We start from the raw sequence: 20,057 nt of genomic DNA on the forward strand, positions 1-20,057 counted from the left end.
ATTTATTTTTAATGCCGCTAAACTAATGTGTTCACATATTTTAACATAATCTAAAAATAAATTATTTTTTATAATTTTTCTTTTTATTGCCCATTATAATGTCAAATAATTAATTACTTTGTAATTTAGTCAATTTATTCATAGATTAATGACTCAATTTATAAACAAATTTATTAATGGGTATTTTTATTGTACAAATAGTTATTCATCAATTAAATGCTGCGGCACTTTAACTTAAAAAGAGCATCCTGCTCTCTTTTGTAAACAAAACGCCTCCTAAATCATGATGTTACTGGGCTAAATGTTATTAGTAAAGCAAGTGAGGTGAAGAAGGAGGCAGGTAGCAGTGAATACTCTCAATATAAAACACACTCTCTGATGTAGTTGAGCAGGTACATCTTCTCTTGAGGGTGTGAATGTTTCCATCCACTACGTATCCCGGAAAATGTCATCGTGAGTAAACAATTCACCAGTTCTAACCCCGCCCACCAACGGAAGAGTTGTTTGTATAAACAAGCGCTCTCTGGAAAGTTAGGGACCGTGTAAAACATGTTGTTATCGTTGTAGCGTTGAACAACGGATAGCACCGTTTTAATAGCACCAACAGATATTTCAGTCAACAGACTAACTTATAAAAGAGATACATATAAATTATGATTTTATTATTCTCAGGAGAGGGCATTTAATGATAGCTGTCATCCTCTGATACCTCAACACCACGAAGATGATCCCTAAATGTGGCTGGTGACGCGCAGAGCACATTGGCGCGGAGGTTTGTTTTGTAACTTCTGTGTCTCTGAGGTCGTAATATCTTCGTCTGAGTCTTCTACTAAACGTACGTCTCAGTTTTATCATTTAACATGACCTCGATATAACATCACATACTGCAAGTATGACATGTTTGTGTTGTAGTTATTGAATTACTGGACTAGCTAGCTGATACTTTAGCCAGAGTAGAGCAGTCTGCTGTGACGTCATACTGTAGGTCTCCAGTGAAGTTCTATACAGATTCTATCCAGTGAAACATTTATTAGTAAAGTTAAAGAGTGACACAGATGTCAATTGTTCCTTCTGTGAATCACATCCTGAAACTTGCTCTCCTTTATTCTGGTCCTGTAAATTTACATGTGAATTGTGGAAAGATGTCATTTTTTTCAGATTTTGCACTGTACTATAGAAATATTATATGTGGATGCTATGATTACAGTGAAAAGACAGTAATGCATTTTTTCTTATTAATTTAATTTTAATTCTCGTGAAGTTCCACATTCACAAGTGAAAATTTACCCCCCAAAAGCCTAATTTCTTTGTATTTATGAAAGAAATGGATCTATATCTGTCAACAATTTCTTCCTCACAAATCAAAAAAGCAATGAAAACAATGAATGTATGCAATATCTTTAAAGTGAAATTATTGTCATACTCTCGCTTTTTTTATTATTAATTATTTTTTTATTTTTTTAATGTGTGTTTTTATATATTTTATGTTGGTTTTGTTTCATTTCTGTTGTCCTTTTATGTTTGTCACAGCTCTTTGTTTATGTTTTTGCTATGCTTCTTTTGTATGTAAATGTTTTTAATGTTTTCTGCTGTTACTATGCATACTGTCATTTTGAAATAAAAATGATAAGAAAATTAAATAAAATAAAAATATACACGTTATCTTGTTTGCTACTGTTGATGATAGCTTGTCCTTTATATCTCATCAGATGATGCGTAAAAAGAGACGCTCCTCTGTGGATAAAGGAGAGGGAGAAACTCCAACTACTACTAGTAAGTTTTATGTAAAGAAACACATCAGCAGTTAAAGCATAACTATTATTATTATAATCTGTCAGTAACGTTATAGAGTTTCTTAGTGAAGTTCACCAGCTTGACAGCTAACATATCCAGATTCACAGATTTAACATTATTTACATTTTAGTGGAAAGTAATACAGGAGTATGACATAATCTGACAGGACCACTGCATGTTTATTTATTTATTTTATTATTAGTTTATTTGACAGGGACAATACATGTAGGCTTTGTTACACTTAATTAAAGTGCAATTAAAAATGCAAGGTATATAGGACTTCTAGCTGTAGCTAATTTGCAGACCTTGTCCCTGGTTAGGCTTTTAAGAAAAAGAAAATAAATAAAAAAAAAAAAAATACAGAATAGCACATCTTACATAAAATCAAATACAACATCGTACATTACAATCAATTTACATATGAACTGTATGTTACCAATCAATAATCAGTGATCACAGGTTTGGTTTAGTTTCAGCCAGTGTTTCACCTTTTCATTAAACGTTTTCAGGTCAGGTTGTATTTTTATATGACATCACACTGACATGATTACACCAACACACCAGTCATACAGGTATCACTCTGCTGACGTACTACTTCACCTGTTAATAAGATATACTGACCATTGTATCAGTTAACAAAAAGTAGTGCCTTTTCTAAGTCTAAAAATAATGTATTTTTTTTTTCCAAATATAAACACACCGTGTCCTGTTCCCCTCATTAACCGGCACCTATCTGAAACATTGTCTATTTGGGGAGCCCAGAGGTTTTTGACTCTGCTGGATACTGTTTTATTAAAGGTTTATTCTCTTCTCCTAATAGAGGCAAAGAAGAGTCGCAACACTGGTCGCCAACCAAAGGAGTCTGCTCCAGAGGAGACCAATGAAAGTGTATTTGGCGTCTTTCTTCGAGAGGCAGGTGTCACCTTGAAACAAGGTGGCACGTCCAATGAGATTGGTAAATACACTCAATCCAAGTTTATAAAACATACCAGGACACTAAATTAAATCAGTTTTTCCACTCATGACTTTTCTGATCTTTATGTTTTCCCCCTTGTAGCTGTCGACCAAGTAGTTTTCCAAAAAAGGATACAGAAACAACTACAGAAGAGTCCAAGGTATCCTGGGGTAAGTACATATATATACCATCCCTATACAAAGTCAAGGCATTTAGCATGAGACTGTTATATTTCACTGAGATGTCTTTGCTCAGATTGTACAGGAATTCACCACTGGATTGGAGTCTCATATTGAGGACGCTGAGCGGTTTAGGAACTGCCTTCTTCCATGTGTCCCAAGATTGTCTGATGGAGACTCCAGGTGACTGTTATAAAAACACTCAATGCTAATAGAGGCTACTTCAACTTCAGCACAGCTACGACCTAGACCAAGCTTGCTGTATGTCAGGGGTCTGACTGCATGGTGTGACATACTGACATGTTTTCTTCTGTGTTGCAGTTGTGTCAGCTCGTTCCAGGAAAGTCTTCTTCGCATGCTGTTGGGGATTGAGATGCTGCAGGTCAGATTTTCTGCATGGAGACGACTGCATCACCTTTCACAGAGGATGTCACACAGAAAAAGAAATTCCAAATGTCTTCTTTCTGCTATGAGACATGAACATGTACAGTGCGTCTTCCACAAATCTACTTTTCTTTTTCACGCAGACCTCCATCATTAACACCTTGCTCGAGAAACTCCCTGAATTTATGCTTGATGGGTCAGTATCTCATAGGAGTTCACTTTACAGCATTTTACACACTTTGTTGCCGTTGTCTTATTTTTCTAAATGTCAACTGTTTTTCTGTCCCTCACAGTACTGGAGATGGTGGACTCAGTATTCCTCACACTATCATTAACCAGCTTAAATGGCTGGACCGAGTTGTGGACAGCAAGGTAGTCATTTCTGGTGATGATAGGTTGCATGTACAGTAGTCACAGACATTTAAGTTATTAAAGGTGTTTTTATTTTTGCTGGTCTGTTCCATTAGACCTGTAATCATGTATTTCTCCTTCATGTCAGTCATCACTAATTTCTCAATGGTCATTTCTTCCCTGTTATTTGCAGGAGTTGGCGGCGAAGCTCATGGAGCTGGTGTCAGTAGCACCAGTGGAGGTCCAGCGTGACATCATCACCAGTCTGCCAGAGATACTGGAAGACTCCCAGCACAATGATATAGCCAGAGAGCTCAAGTATGTACAGTGAATATCTACTAGAGATCTGTGGTTCTTGTGCTGTATGTGTGTTTTCAGAGTTGCTTATTTTATGTACTACTTTCATCCCTGTTCTCTGCAGCTCTTTACTCCAGGAGAACACTCAGTTGACTGTCCCCATCCTGGATGCCCTCTCTAGTCTGAACCTCAGCTCCTCATTACTTACAGAGGTAGTACACACACTTATATTTGGTGAATTATTAAAGGCCAAGTGATTGTCACTGTGTTGTTACCCGTTACCTGTCTGTGTGTGTGTCTGCTCTCTCAGGTCCGTGGAGCCGTTATGGCCACTTTGGCTGCTGTGCAACTGGAGGACCTTCCTGTGGTGGTGAAGTTCATCCTGCACTCTGTCTCAGCCTCCGATGCTTATGAGGTCAGAGCTCAGAGTCATGTCCACAGCTTTTTGCATTTAAAAAAACACAACGTTGTTATGCTCTGGTTGTTACAGTACGTATATTTTGTGTGTAGGTGGTGTGTAATCTTCGTAAAAAGCTGGAGTTGGAGCAGTGCGTTCTCCCTCCTGTGCTGCAGGCCTCTCAGAGCCGCATGAAGAGCAAAGGATCAGCAGCGTAAGACAAACAAACACAGATGCCAATTCACTCACAACATCTGTACATTTAGTCAGGAACCTGTTTTGAAGTAGGCCAGTAGGTTCTTGATATAAATGTGATCCTAATAAATCTGGTTTTGGAGCAGGTCGGCCTCCACACCAGCAGCTGGCAGCAGCCAGGACAGCGTTGCGTTGACATTGGACGGCATCAAGTCAGCAGTGCGATTCCAGAAAATGATATCTGAGGCTTGGCTCAAGGTGGGAAATGAATCACTATTTAAGCCTCCTTGATTTAATTGATTAATAAATGCTGATGCGTTTGAATAACAGTTTTCTCAAATTCAGTGTTGCTTCCTGAACTTTTATTGTGTTATTTTTTATTAGGCAATAGAGTCTGTGGATGAAGAGGAGGACCATAAGGTGAGTGTCGTCTCCTCAGTTCAAGGTGTCCCCTAGTAAATTGGTTAGTGTAGATGTAGAGGGCTTAGATCCCATTCTATGAAATAAAGACAAATTGTAAAAAAAAAAAAAGAATTTGTAATTTTTACAACAGTTTTGCAGTTGTAAATGAAGTCTGGAAAATTATAGAAAAATGACTTAATATTATATTTATGCATATATCATACTGTACTAGGGCTGCAACTAATGATTATTTTCATTGTTGATTAATCTGCTGATTAGTTTCTTGATTAATTGATTAGTTGTTTGGTCTATAACATCGACCAGTGTTGACCAGTGTCAAAGCCAGTCACAAACTTTGGACACAAAAGACATTTTGAAATCAAGGACATGTAGAAACCTTATTTTTATTTGTCACATTTATGTGTCTGTGTGGATCTGAATCTGTGTGTCTCTCCCTTCAAATGTGCTCTGCCATGTCAGGTAATAGATCTGCTGGTGCTGTTCATCCTCCACTCCACCAACGCCAACCAGAGCCGGCGCGGGGCGGAGAGGCTGCTGAAGGTGAAAGTGAGGACTGGACTGCTCCAGGAGGCTCTGCTCCAAAGGACCTTCAGAGACTATGCTCAGGTGGGTCAGTCTGCAGACATACAAGCCTAAATATAAAGACAGCAGCACGGTGAATTTTATTTTTGATTCATTAATATTATTTGAATAACATGTTGTATTTATTGATGACGATACTCTAGGTCATGCGAGGGTATTTCCCCTCCATCCTGGCTTTGGCTCAGAGTTTGTTGCGCTCCCCTGACCCCTGTGTGGTGCCTTTTGGTGGACACATGTACCGACACTCATTCACTGCTTTTGACTCTTACTGCCAACAGGTGGGTTTGGGATTCGTTTTTTTAAAATGTGCATAATCATGTTTGTCTATTGCAGTCGAGTCATTTTAATTCCGCCCTGTCTTGTGTTTTGTAGGAGGTGGTGGGCTCCTTAGTGACCCATGTATGCAGTGGTGTGGGTGGGGAGGTGGACATGGCTCTGGAGCTGCTCTGTGGCCTCGTTACAGAAAAGCCCTCAGAAATGGCCCTGTATGCTGTTTTTGTCAAGGTAAGGAGATGATCCATATATCTGCTATTGTAGCTGCTAACCGAACCGCACTTAAAAATGTGTAAATGAAATTTGAGCTCAATAGATGTTCAGTAGATGCTTGTTTCACAAAGGTTTAGCATCATTGTGTTTGATGATATTTGACACAGGGAATCTTGGACTACATGGACAACCTCACACCGCAGCAGATCCGCAGACTCTTCCACCTCCTGAGCAGACTGGCCTTTGGGCACCAGCAGCAGGGAGCTCACATCCAGGTGTACATTCACAAGACAATTCAGTCTTTTTCAGCCTTTTCTTGTCATCCTCCCACCCGCTGATCTAGCTCTCTCGTTCTGTTTCTCTCCTCAGGATGACATGCACATAGTGATCCGCAAACAGCTCTCCAGCACCGTGCCCAAGTACAAGCGTATTGGCATCATTGGTGCTGTCATGATTGTAGGCAGCATGGGGGCCTCCAGGTAAAGGGGGTTTTACTTGCAGGCACAAGCAGTATCTCCTTGTTCATTCTGTCACTTTCTCTTGATCACGCTCTCTGCTGTCCCCCCCCCCTCTCTCCCCCAGGCTTAAAGTGAAGGAGTCACAGAATGGGTCGTTACCCACGGAGACGCTCAGACAGGTACATACTAGGCATTAAAACAATCAGAATGAACAATGTTTGTTGCAAGGACACTGCAGTTTTTGAGTTTTTTTGCTTTTTATTTTGTTTATTTTCATTTCAATATCGCTTTACTTGTAGCCTCGCATAGCCAGACTTATCTCCTCACTTATTTTGCTAAGCCCAGGATGCAGCGACAGTGCCATTACGAAATAGATAGCGTAAATGGAGGAGATTTCCATCTGAAATAGGCGGCCAATGGCAGACTTGTACGCACAGTCTACATCCTGTGAGTCAGACTACTTTGCTTTTCGCTTACAGTTAGGGTTTAACAGTGAGTTATAGCTGCAATCCATAACTAGTGGTACATATAGACAATAGTAAACTTCTAGATTTAACGTTTCATCAGGGATAAGGAAGTATCTCATGAATGTAGGTCGTATAAAACAATACATACTCTTCAGTTTTTCCCATTCGTGTTGAGGAAAACATCCAAAAGCCTGTGACTTAAATTCTTATTTTGCATTTAATTTGGTTTTATAAGTTGATAAAATGACTTTAGTTCACATTTGTGTTTGTAATTTTGCCATTTTGGTTTATTTTAGCAAGCAATGGTGTTTTATTAACTGGGATTTGTTTATCATTTTGATAATAACCTTTATATAATTTACATTTGCTACCAAGGGGGGGTTTGGCTAGAGTCAGCAGCACTACCTCAGGGCAGTATATAGAGGAAATGATAACCCTTCATTTGGTGGTTGTGGGCTTGTATTCAAGATTCTGACTCATGTATAGAGTCTTAATGTACACACTATACACCAGCTACGAGTTTGCTCTTTAATAACTAAACATGTGCTGTGACCTCCCTGTGGAAGCAAAAACATTGTAATGGTAATAATTTCTCCTGCTACAAACTATAAAAACATTATTATTAGTTGAAGAGTAGTATTCTCTCCATTCCTGTTACACCTGCCAACAGAGCACAGAGTGATTATAACTGAAGGTGTCTGGTTTTGTGGATATCTTCATGTATATGTGTGCATCGCTTGTTGCAGGTGAGCGCCCTGTTGGAGCTGCTGAAGTCCAGCAGTGAGAGCTCACCTGAGGCTGCAGCTCTGTACTATGATGAGCTGGCCAACCTGATCCTGAGCTCTAGCCTGGACCCACAGGTGCAGGTGGGTCTCAACCTAGCATTTACCATAATACCATAATCTTAATAGCTCGTCTTATCTCTTCATTTATAAAAATGTTTTGACATGCATCCAACGTAAGACTCGACTAAGGCATGATTAAGCATTCTGGTCCTGTTATTGTCCTCCTACCAACAGGAACAGATCGGAAAGAACGTCTTAGATACCTTCCAGAACGACTTTGTGGTGGATCTCGGGCCAGAAATATCGGGGTTAGTGATGGACAGCTGGCAGCATAAGAAATGATTCCCTTTAATAAACATTTATTCATATAACCACTTGTCATTAATCTCTCCTCCCTGTGTATCTCAGTTCCTTTCCCTTAACGCCCCGTGTGATGTACAACCTGGATGAGGAGGACAGTCAGCAACTCATCGCCGTCAACCTGCTTTCTCTGCTGGCCAAAGACGTCCAGAACAAAGGAGAGCAGCAGAGTCAAACCACGAAGGCACACAAGTCAGTCACCCCACTCCCACCACCTCTAACCAAAGTATTTAGTCAGTGACGTTCAGTATTTCACTCGCAGCAGAGTCGGATTTACAATTTCAGTTCATTTTGCAATATCTTACAAATGTGTATATAATGAACGAGATGTTCGATGTGTTTCTTTCTGTGTTTTTGTGGGGACAGGCGAGTGTCTCCTCTCTGTTTGTCTCCATTGTTTCGCCTCCTGAGACTCTGTGAGGAGAAACAGAACCAGGGAGACCTGGCGGACATCGGGGCCATGTTGGGTGAGGAAGCGGAAGTTACACATTTCTCCTGGAAAACCACTTTGTTCCCATTTCTATGGCTGTAAAATAATTTGTGTCCGTGTGTGTTTACATTTGCTGCGACGCAGGCTGCCCTGTGATCCTGACAGACATGGATGTAGTAGAGAAAATGGAGAGCCTGTCAAAAGCTGAAAGGGAGTTCCTCTGTACCTTGCTGTTTCACACCATCAACTGGTTCAGAGAGGTAACTGCATGTGATTGAATTGTACAGCACGTTTCTTAAAAATAGGAGATATGTGATTAGAGTCGTGTCTTACCCCTGTTTTGTGATAAAGATCATAAATGCATTCTGTGGACAAAGAGAAACTGATTTGAAGATGAAAGTGATGAGCCGTCTGCAGAACATAACCTACCTTCAGACGCTGTTGGAGAGGGCTTTGGCAGGTGAGTTTTTGATCCATCCATCAGTGTTATAGTCAAGACCACCTAAACTCAGACCAAGTCATGACCAAGACCAGAACAGTGCAAGTCACACACTGCATGACACGCTTATGATAAAATGTGGAATATGCAAATCAGAGGCTTTCCTCAAATTGATCTGAAAGATCTACATTCCCATAAAAATACCCACAGAAGACAAATGAAGATTCCTCTTTATTCTCCTCTGTTATTGCCATATACAGTATACTGTATATATGTGTATGTCAGAGGTGGGACCTAGTCATTGGTCAATTGGCAAGTCACAAGTAAGTCTCAAATCTTTGCACTTAAGTCCAGAGTCAAGTCCAGAGTTTTGATTTCTAAACAAGTCATAATGTGCTTTCAACCAAATGTAATGTCATTTTAACAAGTAACTGGCGCTCAGTAATTAAGTTAGTTCTTCATGGTTTCCTCCTGCAACTTGATTGGATGCTGTCGGTTTGGTTCAAGCAAAGTGGATCTGGGAATTAAGTGTAAGATAATCAAATGCAAGTCTCAATAATATTCACAAAAAATAAAGAGTCCAGAGTTCAACAAAAAAAACATCACCTATTAGGGATTCAGCAATTAACAACAATAGATAGAAATTCTGTTTGTTCAGTTCTGTTCACTTATTTCCCCAACGAGTAAATCCTCTTCCCAAACAAATCAATAAAGGATCTTTCAAAAAGTGAATAAACTCAACATCTCCGACGCTGTCAGAGTTACCTCCGGTACCGGGCGGTTGATTCTTTGTGCACGCACTTTTTAAATAACATGCTTTTTAATCTTTGGGCTTTGGGGAAAGTATCAAGTATTTTCAAGTCAAAAGCCTCAAGTTCGAGTGAAGTCATAAATCACTGGTGCTAAAGTCCAAGTCGAGTTGCAAGTCTTTTTTGATTTTGTCAAGTCGAATCTAAAATCATCAAATTTGTGAGTCCAGGTATTGTGACTCTAGTCCTCACTTCTGGTGTATGTATGGTGTAAGTGTACCATGAGAAATGTCTTGATAAAATAATTAAAAGGCCTTGCAGAGGTGAATTTTATGCATGGGAATGTTTCCTTTGTTTTCTATGAGCAATCACAGTAATGATGAATAAATCAGACAATGCACAATGCAATGAGTCCTCTTTGTCCGAGACTGAGAAAATGCCGAGTAAGAATGTGGTCAACTCCGAGACGAGACTTTCAAAAAGTGGTCTCGAGACTGGTCTCAAGACCGTCATTAATACTGAGCATCTCAAAATCCAGCCAGTATGACATGTGGTGTCAGTTCCACTAAAGAGTTTATAATAATGTACTTATTCTTGAATGTGTGTTTCAGGGACGCCTGGTTATGTTCCACCTGTTGCCAACTTTGATGGAGAAAGCACAGATGGGGTTACACTTAGTTCTGCCGCTCCTGTGATTAAGGCAAAGAAAGGTAAGCGTGCCCAACTCCACGTTAATGAAACCAAACACTCTGAATGAGGGAATAAATACTTACATAATTGTCTAACTCACATTATGTTATTTAGATGGCACAGGAAAGAAGAGGAAGGCCCCGGGTAAGAAGTCCTCAGAGAGCAGCTCTCAGCTTGAGGAGACGACTGAAGCAGACAAAACTCAGCAGGTAAACCTTGACCTCTTATTAATCTCTTTTTTTTTTTCACGTAACCAAGCTAAAAAGATGATTGTCCTTGTGCTAAAGGAGCAACCAGAGAAGGAGAAAGAGAAGGAGAAAGAAAAGGAGATCCGACAAGGTGTCAGTCTGGTGTCCTACAGACCGTTCTTCAGGGAGCTGGATATGGAGGTGCTAAGTGTGCTGCAGTGTGGCCTGTTGTCCCGCTCACTGCTCGACTCTGAGCTCCACACCAAGGTAAGAAAAGGAATAAGACATTTTGTATTCTTTTAAAAGAGAGCAGGCCTTTCATGTGTTTCTTTACATTTCTTTTTGACTGATTCAAAAATCATCATGGCTTTCAAAGGGTTAGTCAGGGTACGGTTGCTTATATCCACACCTGGAAACATTTCTACCCAACCGTCCTCTGACACTGAGATTATTTTTGGAAGCGTGGAAATTCATTTGGATTGAAATGAAATCAATGTAAAAAAATGAAAATGTATGCACCACATGCATCAAAACGCAGGGTTTTGTTATACATCTCCTCTGATATTCTGAGGTGCGAGAGGAGGTCCTGCTGGGTCCCGCTGAGCTGGTGTTCCTGCTGGAGGATATGCTTCGCAAACTTGAGTTCAGTCTCACAGCTGCCCCTGCCAAGAGACCCCCTTTCTTCAAGGTACAGGAAAAAATGAATGCATGCTATGTTATGAAAGCTCTTGAAATCTGAGAATGTGCAGGTCTTTGACAATATCTGGGGGAACAACGCTTTGCAATATTCACTTTTGTTTTCTTAGTTTTTTTCTGTGATGCAGGCAAATAAAATGAAGACCTGAAGAAAATGTCTGAGACTGTCCTTAGTCAAGAAGCTTTGAGTGTCAATGATATTTAGTTACAACTGTATAGAACCGTAATATGCAGGCTTATATGAGATGAATCTTAATGCCATATGTTCATGTGCAGGCGAAGACCGATAAGAGCGTGGGCTTCTCCCATCTACAACAGAGGAGCTCCAAGGATTTTGCTTCCTACTGCGTCCAGCTGCTGCCCGCCCTCTGCTCACACCTGGAGAACTGCCACAACCATTTTCAGGTACAAACACAAACAATATGTAGATATGTGTGAAGACCTTCTCTCTTTCTTCCAGGTGTCTATAAACAAAACTTGCTTGGTGTTTGAATACATTTGTGCATTTTTTCCAGTGGGCCACCTCTGGGTCTGAGAAGTGAAGCCAATGCTGAAGTGCCTCTTATATATAGTTTATGTTTTTTTTCCCAGACACTGCTGTCTGAGAACAACGGCGTTGTGGATGGACCTGCCACAGATGTTCAGGAGTACCAGCTGATGACATCAGGCTACCAGCTGCTCCTGCAGGTCCTGAACACCACCTTCAGCTGGTGAGGAGCACCACTGACTTTCATGTCAGACATTAAATCTTTTAACTCTATAAAATGTCCGAGACTTTTCCACGCCTTTTGGAAGAGTCGGCATGTCTGGCATCTGTTTATTTTTGTCTCTGAAATGTGTCCATGTATGTGTGTGTGTGTGTTCGTCAGGTCTGGATTCAGCCAGCCAGGAAAGCGGAGCTTACTGAAAAAGGCTCTGGGAGTTTTGGCTGAACGACTAAAAGAGGGAAGTGCTGAGTTGACCCTGGAGCAGCTTGTTAAGTGAGCGATGAAGTTTAAGAGTAACTAATATATATGGTCTATCTTTGCTTTATTATTATTTATCTATTGAGCTATTTGTTTATCACATTTAATCAGCTTTGGTGGCCTCTCGCTGCTAATTCATTCATTCTCCAAATAACTGAATAAAGAGCAACTCATTACAATATATTAATAATGATATGTATTATAGGGCTGCAACTAACGATTACTTTCATTATCAATTAATCTGTTATTTTTCTAGTTTAGTTGATTAATCGTTTGGTCTATAAAATGTCAGAAAAATAGTGACAAATGTTTCATCCATCCAACTTTCTCAAAGTCCAAGGTGATGTCTTTAAATGTCTGTCTTGTCAGTCCAAAACCCTAAAGATATTCAGTTTAATATGATATAAAACAGAGAAAAGCAGGATTTCCTGCCATTTTTGCATGAAAAATTACTTTAACAATGAATAGATAAAAAGATCAACAAAGAAAAGGGACAGTTGTGATTTGTTCTAAAAGGAACTCTTAATATCAGAATTGTCTAATAATGTCAAGTGCTTTTAGTCGTGTTTTTGACAGGATCAAATGTATCTTTGCCCCTGTTTATTCTCTGTTTAGACACAGCTTTGAGTACCTGGTGAACTTCCGCAGCACATTGCCAAGTCTCAGCACAGCCCTGTGTCTCTCCCAGCTTCTGTCCACTGTGTCAGAGAAAGGAGGGAACCCTGCTGCCTACAGAGAGCAGACCGGTCAGTCGGACATGTTGCCTCACTTAAAGCAACTTTATCTGCTGTCCAATGGACTGTGATGATAAATGCATGATTTCTCTTCCAAGCTTCCCTGGCAAAAGGATTCCTGAGCCAAGACTGGGTGACAGCCAGCGGAGAGAAGGAGCGAGGGAACAAATTCAATGAAGCGCTTCACACTCTGCTAAGGTGCGTCTGCATGTCAGAAATGGACATCTTGCACAAAAAATAAATTTGCATGCAAATTTGATGGAAAGCAACCAAGATGCTTCTATTAGAGACTGATACATTGGCAATGTACTTTTAGTTTACCACACATGCTGTAAATTGCATTGGTATATATGATGGCTGGTAAGTAACAAGAAGCTGAAGTACAGAAAAGCCCTATAGGGTAAGTTTGTGGTAATTTAGAACTCATGTTGCCATTACATAGTTTGACCACCACAGAGTTACGACAAGTGAGATTTCTAGCTGTAAAATGTTTTTAAAAAACTAAGATCAGGCGATATATCGTTAGCAGATTTTGTACGGACTCAAATATCTATATTGTTATTGACACTAAGTCAATAAAGTAAAGTAATTCAAGCATTTTAATTGATGTGTATCAAGAGCATCATCTTTAACGACCCTGTGTGGGAGACACACCAGGGGAAGAGGGTAAAGAATTTAAATAATAGATATCGCCTTGAAACTTCCCGAGTTGACTACTTACATTTAAGACAAATACTTTTTGTATTACAAGTTTTCTGAAATGTTATGTTTAAATATTCAAATGAGTCATTATCTAATGCTAGCTTTGTTGAACTTAGGAGAAATCTACAGACACAGAAGTGTAGTAAAATAATACTCTAAATGAGTATTATGGATGTTTTCTTTCCACTAGTCTGAAAGAAGAAATGTTATGGAAGCAAAATAGACCATCCATCCATCCATCCATCCATTATCTGTAACCACCTATCCTATTCAGGGTCGTGGGGGGGCTGGACATTGGGCGAAGGCGGGATACACCCTGGACAGGTCGCCAGACTATCACAGGGCTGACACATAGAAACAGGCAACCATTCACTCTCACAATCACACTTCCGGGCAATTTGGAGTCAACAATTAACCTGCATGTCTTTGGACAGTGGGAGGAAGCCGGAGAACCCGGAGAAAACCCACGCTAACACGGGGAGAACATGCAAACTCTCCAAATTGACCAGTGGATGAAAAAATGTTGTCCAGAGTGTCTCCTCTTAAAGAAACGTCTATGTTTTTATATTAGTCTTTTGTACGTTTGTGTGTGTAATGTTATTTGCAATACAAAGTGCTTAGGGAAATTACCTATGTCTCTTTTAATAAATGTTTATACTCCATGCAGAGCAGTAAAAGCAAACAAACAAGCATCAGCTCCAGGATGGTGTGCTGCCCACCCACGTACCACACAAGTAGTTCAGAGTATTTGTAGTCTCTCATGAAGTCGGTGTTTTGTTCAGCGTTTCTCATAGTTACACAACACTATGACCGCAACACATTAATGTTAAAGCACCTAGAGGTGTTCGCACATTTATAAAGCTAGTTATTATCATATATGGTGTTGTTACAAATGTGAACAAGCATCTAAATGCTTTAATTATGATTTCTTTTCTCCTCTCTGCAGAATTTACCTGGCGCATGTCGACGATGTTCTGAAAGCAGTGGAGGAAATAGCTGGAGAAGGAATCCCCGAGCTCATCAACGCATCAAAAGATGAGAGCTCTGCATCGTGGCCCACTCTCAACAGGTAGATCCTCATCACCATCAGGTCATTGTGCAACATGGGAGGTCGCTTCTGAGTTAGTGATTATACAAAAGTAGCTTAGATTGCAGTTATATTTCTTCATGTGCTCCTGCCATCCAGCACTTGGCAGCCTCACCACGGCCTCCGCGGCTAACTGTGATAACAATATATCAACAATAATCACAGTAAAGGAGGCTATTTATCCACATTGTTATTGTTCTGTTGTTCATTCTTTCATTATCTTCTTCTTCTTCAGGCAGACTTTCCTGGTGTTCTACAAAGTGTTGATGGCGGAGCTGGAAAAGGCCATCAAGAAGATTCCTGCTGGCAAAGTCAGTGACAACACTGAGGTCAGCCACTAGATGTCGCACTTCACTCTGTGTTTACTGTATACAGTATACCGTAGAGCTCTGTAGAGCCACAAAACATCTACACGTCTACTAAAAAAATCAGCAATTATACTTTTAAACTTTTGTGAATGCCAGATTGTTCAAACTCAGTCGACTAAGAATTTGTCTTTTGTGCATTTTTGTGCATATGTTATTGTTAGTTTCTCATCAACTGTCCGTTTTTAAAATAATTCACACAAGTGAGACCATACTTTGTGTGTGTGTGTGTGTTTTAACTTTAAAATGATGTCCTCCTTCAAGGCTCAGAGTGAGAAGCTGCTGACGTGGAACCTGGCTGTCAGAGATTTTCATATCCTGGTCAACCTCGTTAAGGTCTGTTAGCATCATGATCTATGAATGTCTTTTATACTGGGTCCTATTGCCATTTTATAATCTTTATTATTTAATCTCATCACTTTTATCCCCTCTAATCTTTTATGGATTTGTTAGTCTTTAATGTGTTCGAGTTCGGCTCACCTGCTCACATATTTGTCCTCTGATCTCTTCTTCCAGGTGTTTGATTCTAGGCCGGTGCTCAACGTGTGCCTGAAGGTGAGTTGGCTGTGTGTGCTGAAAAAGATTTCACATTCAGTTGACTTTGTTGTCAACTGATTATAATGTTGTTATTGGCAGTATGGTCGCCTTTTCCTGGAGTCCTTCCTGAAGTTGGGGATGCCACTACTGGACAACAGTTTCAAAAGGCACATGGTACGCATGAAGTCTTTTCACCTAGTACAGCTTGTAAATGTCATATTGAGCTGAACGTTGAATTGTGAAGTTGTGTATAAGTGGTCTCAAAAAGTGGACCTTGATGTTATTACTTCTGCAAACAACACGTAACTACAGTACACTTTACTCAAGGGGACATTTTATTATACACGCCCAAACCTTCAGAATATATTGTATTAAGACACAAAAGCATTCTCAAATGTCATAGTACTTAAAGAAGGTGTTTTAGTTTGTCCCTGAACAAGTTGATTCATGCTTTGCTTTATATATATATATATAAGTGCATGTTTTCTGCTTCCCTATATCATTAGAACATGGGTTGGCACTAGGGCTAACGATTATTTTCATTGTCCATTAATCTGTTGATGATTTTCCCGACTAATCGATTAGTTGTTTGGTCTATAAAATGGAGAAAAATGGAGAAACATTTCGACCAGTGTTTCCCAAAGCCCAAGATGACGTTCTCAAATGTCTTGTTTTGTCAAAGATATTCAGTTGACTGTCATAGAGAAGTAAAGAAACCAGAAAATATTCACATTTAAGAAGCTGGAATCAGAGAATTTTGACTTTTCTTTCTTAAAAAAATGACTCAAACCGATGAATCGATCATCAAATAGTTGGTGATTCATTTAATAGTTTACAACTAATTGAGTAATCGATCAATCGTTGCAGCTCTAGTTGGTGCTAGAGCATGGCTAAGCACAGAAAAACATTCGGTGTTGTTGTGTAAAAACATGCAAAATAAAGTGCTGCCACTGGGATGACTATGTGATATGTATGGACATTCTTTATAAGGAATAACCTCTTGAGATGTGCCATCTTGTTTTCAAGTGGGTCCTAAAATGTATATGTGATACGTTGTCTTTTTAAGGAGGATGTCCAGAGCCTTCTAAAAACCTTCCAGCTCAGCACCCGGCAGCTCCATCACATGTGTGGTCATTCTAAGGTAGAAACAGATCACATAGTTTCTAGTTCAATTCTGTCTAACATCTCTCTGCATGTACTGGTGCCAAATCTACCAATCCAGGAGCACAACATATTCCTGTTAAGTCTGGACAGTGTACATGTTAATCCTCTGGTGCTCTATAACTAAGTAATATTGTCATGACGTGTTGGTGCTCAGATTCAACAGGATACAAGCCTGACCAGCCACGTCCCAGCCTTAAAGAAGAGCCTCGAGCTGTTTGTTTACAGAGTGAAGGCCATGCTGACGCTCAACAACTGTCAGGAGGCGTTCTGGATTGGCAATCTGAAGAATCGCAACCTGAAGGTACAGGCATTACTGATACTTATAGTATGCGCCTCTGTTCATATGTGAGTCATTCACTTACAGTAAACACACATTATGCGCTGCAGGGTGAAGAGATACTTTCTCAGCGGTCACAAGGAAGTGATGAGGATGAGGAGGATGAGGAGGAGCAACGTTCACCGCCGGCTCAGGACCAGTCAGACGATGAGGTACGTGCCATTTACAGTAGGGCTGCACAATTAATTGAAATTTGATCAAACCGCAATATGGTCTATTACTGCAATTGTCAAATCGCAGGATGAGGAAGAAATCATAATATTTGCTAACAGTGAAATGTGTGTAAAAATACTATTTTAAATTAAATATTGTTGTGCTGCAGAGATGTCCGGGACTACACATCATATTCTACAGACTTAAGAAAACATATTTGTTTGCTACAGATCCCCGCAAAAAAAAAAATCACACCATAATCATTTTATTATGTTTAAATGAGAATAATGATGTAAAAATTATTATTCCCTCTAATTACCGCAAATCATATCGCAATTGCAATATCAGTCAAAAAAGAAATCGCAATTAGATATTTTTTTCAAATTTGTGCAGCCCTAATTTCCAGGCATTATGTTCACATCTGATAAAGGAATAGGATTGACTCCCAGCAGATTTGCTCCAATTTAGAAATTGTATTGTTTGTATTTATCACACATGACAATAGATTATTGTTATTTGTATAGATTAATTTCGACATGGAAAATAAAAAAAGGTTTGATTCAGACAATATGACTTAGAGTTGTTGATTTGGATCAACAAACTGGCACCTTTTTATTTTTCTCTAAACCTTTGTTTTTATACTACTGTTCATCATTTTCTTTCATTTGTTTCCTTCTTACAATACAACATTATAATCCCTATACGACAACGAGCAGTTAGTGTTGACTAACCGGCTTTCTTGAGGGAATAAAGGCAAATGTTTGTGTTATAATGTCGACACCAGATATATAGAGTCCTATGAAATGTAGAAGCATCACACTTTGACTGTATTTGTTGTGTGCTGCTTAAACACGTGGAAACCTTTTAAAGCGTGTCTGAAAAAAATCATGTAAACTGAATTAGAATTATTATCAGCGATGACTTGACCAAGAATGAATCGACAAAATGGTGTAAAAACTACAGAGACCAACACGTATTGGGTAAATGTTTTTGATAATGTGTGCACACTAATTATGTTATAATTAGTATGAAGTGAACTGTGGTGTGTTTCATAACAACAACCTGGGAGGAATTTGGGAGATTCTACGGCATACAACAAAACCAGGGAGTGTGTGCTGTAAACAAAGAGAGACAGAGGAAAAAAACTGAACAATGTCTGTAAATAAATGTGTAAGTAAGCGTAAATGGCTGAACAGATTGGCAGGAGTGGGGAACACAACACAGGTTTTATTTGAAGAGATAAGCAGCTCACAGTAATAATACAGTCCGTTATATAAGCCAGACAAACAACGTGCTTCCACTGCTGCTGAGTCGGTCGTTACTTTGTGAAGTTCAAATCATACAAGTCGGTTAACAGAAACTGTAGAGGGAAAGTGGGCTGATAAGATAACTCTCTCCAGCAAGCTAATGATTTGTGGCTCACACAGTTAACAGGGACAACGTGTGATATGGTGTCAGTTCCAAGACCCCCAGTTATGTAGTTTCTCCCTGATGCTGCTTTATGTAAGAAGGTTCACCGCTTTCATTCAGCATGTTTACCAAACTGTGCTTTCCTTCAGGCCCAGGAGACCGACTCTGAAGAAAGTAAGAAGGTCAACATAGACGAAGATGTGGATCAAGATGATATTACAGACGACTCCGACTAACAGAACAATAAACTGTTGGTTTTGATTTTTAACTTGTGCATTTGGTTCAAATCCCCATTTTTGGATCACCTTTCGACATTTCTAATGCCGTTGTGTAGTGTCTTTTTACATTAACCCTTTCTAAATGTATGGAATACTTCTACTCACTTGGCAATGTGCAGGTATACGCTCATTAACACCAATATAAAATCACAATTCTTGTATTCTTACTATATGGCAATAACACTGCAAGCACATTAAAAAGTTCATGACATGCATTTATGTACTTCCACAGGTTTTTCTTTTCTGTTGAAGATAAAACATGCCTAATAATTACGTATTTTCACATTAGGTAGGGCTCTTTAAAAAAAATGTGCTGTATGATTTATTCTATTTGTCGACAAAATAAAATATGGATTGTTGACAGATTGTTTCGGTCTTATTTGTCATTTAATATTAAATATATTTTAATATTATTTTAATATTATAGCTGTTTTTTCACCGTTTTTTTCCCCACAACTACACTTTTACAATGACAAAATAATTCAAATGTTATAAAGTGTATGTTTTGCAGCATGGGAGAACACTGAGTTTTTTTCACTGACTAAACACTTGAGATCTTTGTTCCTGGGAAAACCCATAAAGAGGCACAGCACTGATTAGCGTGAGCTTTAAATGAAGGCGAGCAATCTCTTTGATACTCTGAGGTCCTGGAGACTCATCTGAGAACATGTTTAAACAGGATTTGAAAGATAATTTGAACTCTTTGTACACAAAAGTCAGGATTTATAAAAACAAATGTAATGGTAGAATAGACATTAATATACATAACCTTTAACCCACACATTACTACATGGTGGACACCCTGTAAATTGAAATCCAAGAAACCTGTTCAGTCAAATAGTCATCTGCAGTAGTTTGCAGACACACTTTTAAATGCATCTCAGTTCTCCCTTTTCATTGTGGAAACAACACAGTTACAGATTAACAACGTAAGGCAGGTAATACAAAAGGCATTGTGTATCACAATAATAACATTGGAAGGTTATTCTGTTTTTATAACCCTCAATCAATGCAGCTAAT

At 39.3% G+C, this 20,057-nt stretch overlaps 1 protein-coding gene across 3 annotated transcripts; it reads left to right on the top strand.

The window, feature by feature from the left end:
* Positions 1 to 652: 652 nt before the first annotated feature.
* On the top strand, positions 653 to 19,403 carry fancd2 (FA complementation group D2). 3 transcript variants are annotated; one of them, XM_074634373.1, is made up of 44 exons: positions 653 to 772; positions 1,710 to 1,773; positions 2,615 to 2,749; positions 2,852 to 2,919; positions 3,005 to 3,111; positions 3,250 to 3,310; positions 3,456 to 3,508; positions 3,606 to 3,684; positions 3,857 to 3,981; positions 4,085 to 4,172; positions 4,271 to 4,375; positions 4,471 to 4,571; positions 4,699 to 4,810; positions 4,937 to 4,972; positions 5,435 to 5,581; positions 5,701 to 5,835; positions 5,930 to 6,061; positions 6,211 to 6,318; positions 6,413 to 6,522; positions 6,626 to 6,680; positions 7,715 to 7,834; positions 7,988 to 8,061; positions 8,162 to 8,305; positions 8,480 to 8,580; positions 8,688 to 8,803; positions 8,895 to 9,003; positions 10,343 to 10,441; positions 10,536 to 10,630; positions 10,709 to 10,876; positions 11,181 to 11,297; positions 11,582 to 11,710; positions 11,897 to 12,015; positions 12,175 to 12,285; positions 12,886 to 13,016; positions 13,103 to 13,202; positions 14,653 to 14,775; positions 15,029 to 15,122; positions 15,423 to 15,494; positions 15,675 to 15,713; positions 15,795 to 15,869; positions 16,762 to 16,836; positions 17,014 to 17,160; positions 17,247 to 17,348; positions 18,909 to 19,403. In XM_074634373.1, exons 2-44 carry the CDS (start codon positions 1,710 to 1,712, stop codon positions 18,993 to 18,995), a joined length of 4,368 nt encoding a protein of 1,455 aa, XP_074490474.1. In that variant the 5' UTR covers positions 653 to 772; the 3' UTR covers positions 18,996 to 19,403. The 3 variants fall into 3 exon arrangements, with proteins under 3 accessions (XP_074490474.1, XP_074490473.1, XP_074490477.1); XM_074634372.1 differs by having other exon boundaries at positions 721 to 835; XM_074634376.1 differs by lacking the exon at positions 653 to 772 and adding an exon at positions 872 to 890.
* The last annotated feature ends 654 nt before the right edge of the window (positions 19,404 to 20,057 follow it).

The sequence above is a fragment of the Sebastes fasciatus genome, chromosome 1 (genome assembly GCF_043250625.1).
Source record: "Sebastes fasciatus isolate fSebFas1 chromosome 1, fSebFas1.pri, whole genome shotgun sequence".
In the NCBI taxonomy this organism is placed as follows: Eukaryota; Metazoa; Chordata; class Actinopteri; order Perciformes; family Sebastidae; genus Sebastes; species Sebastes fasciatus.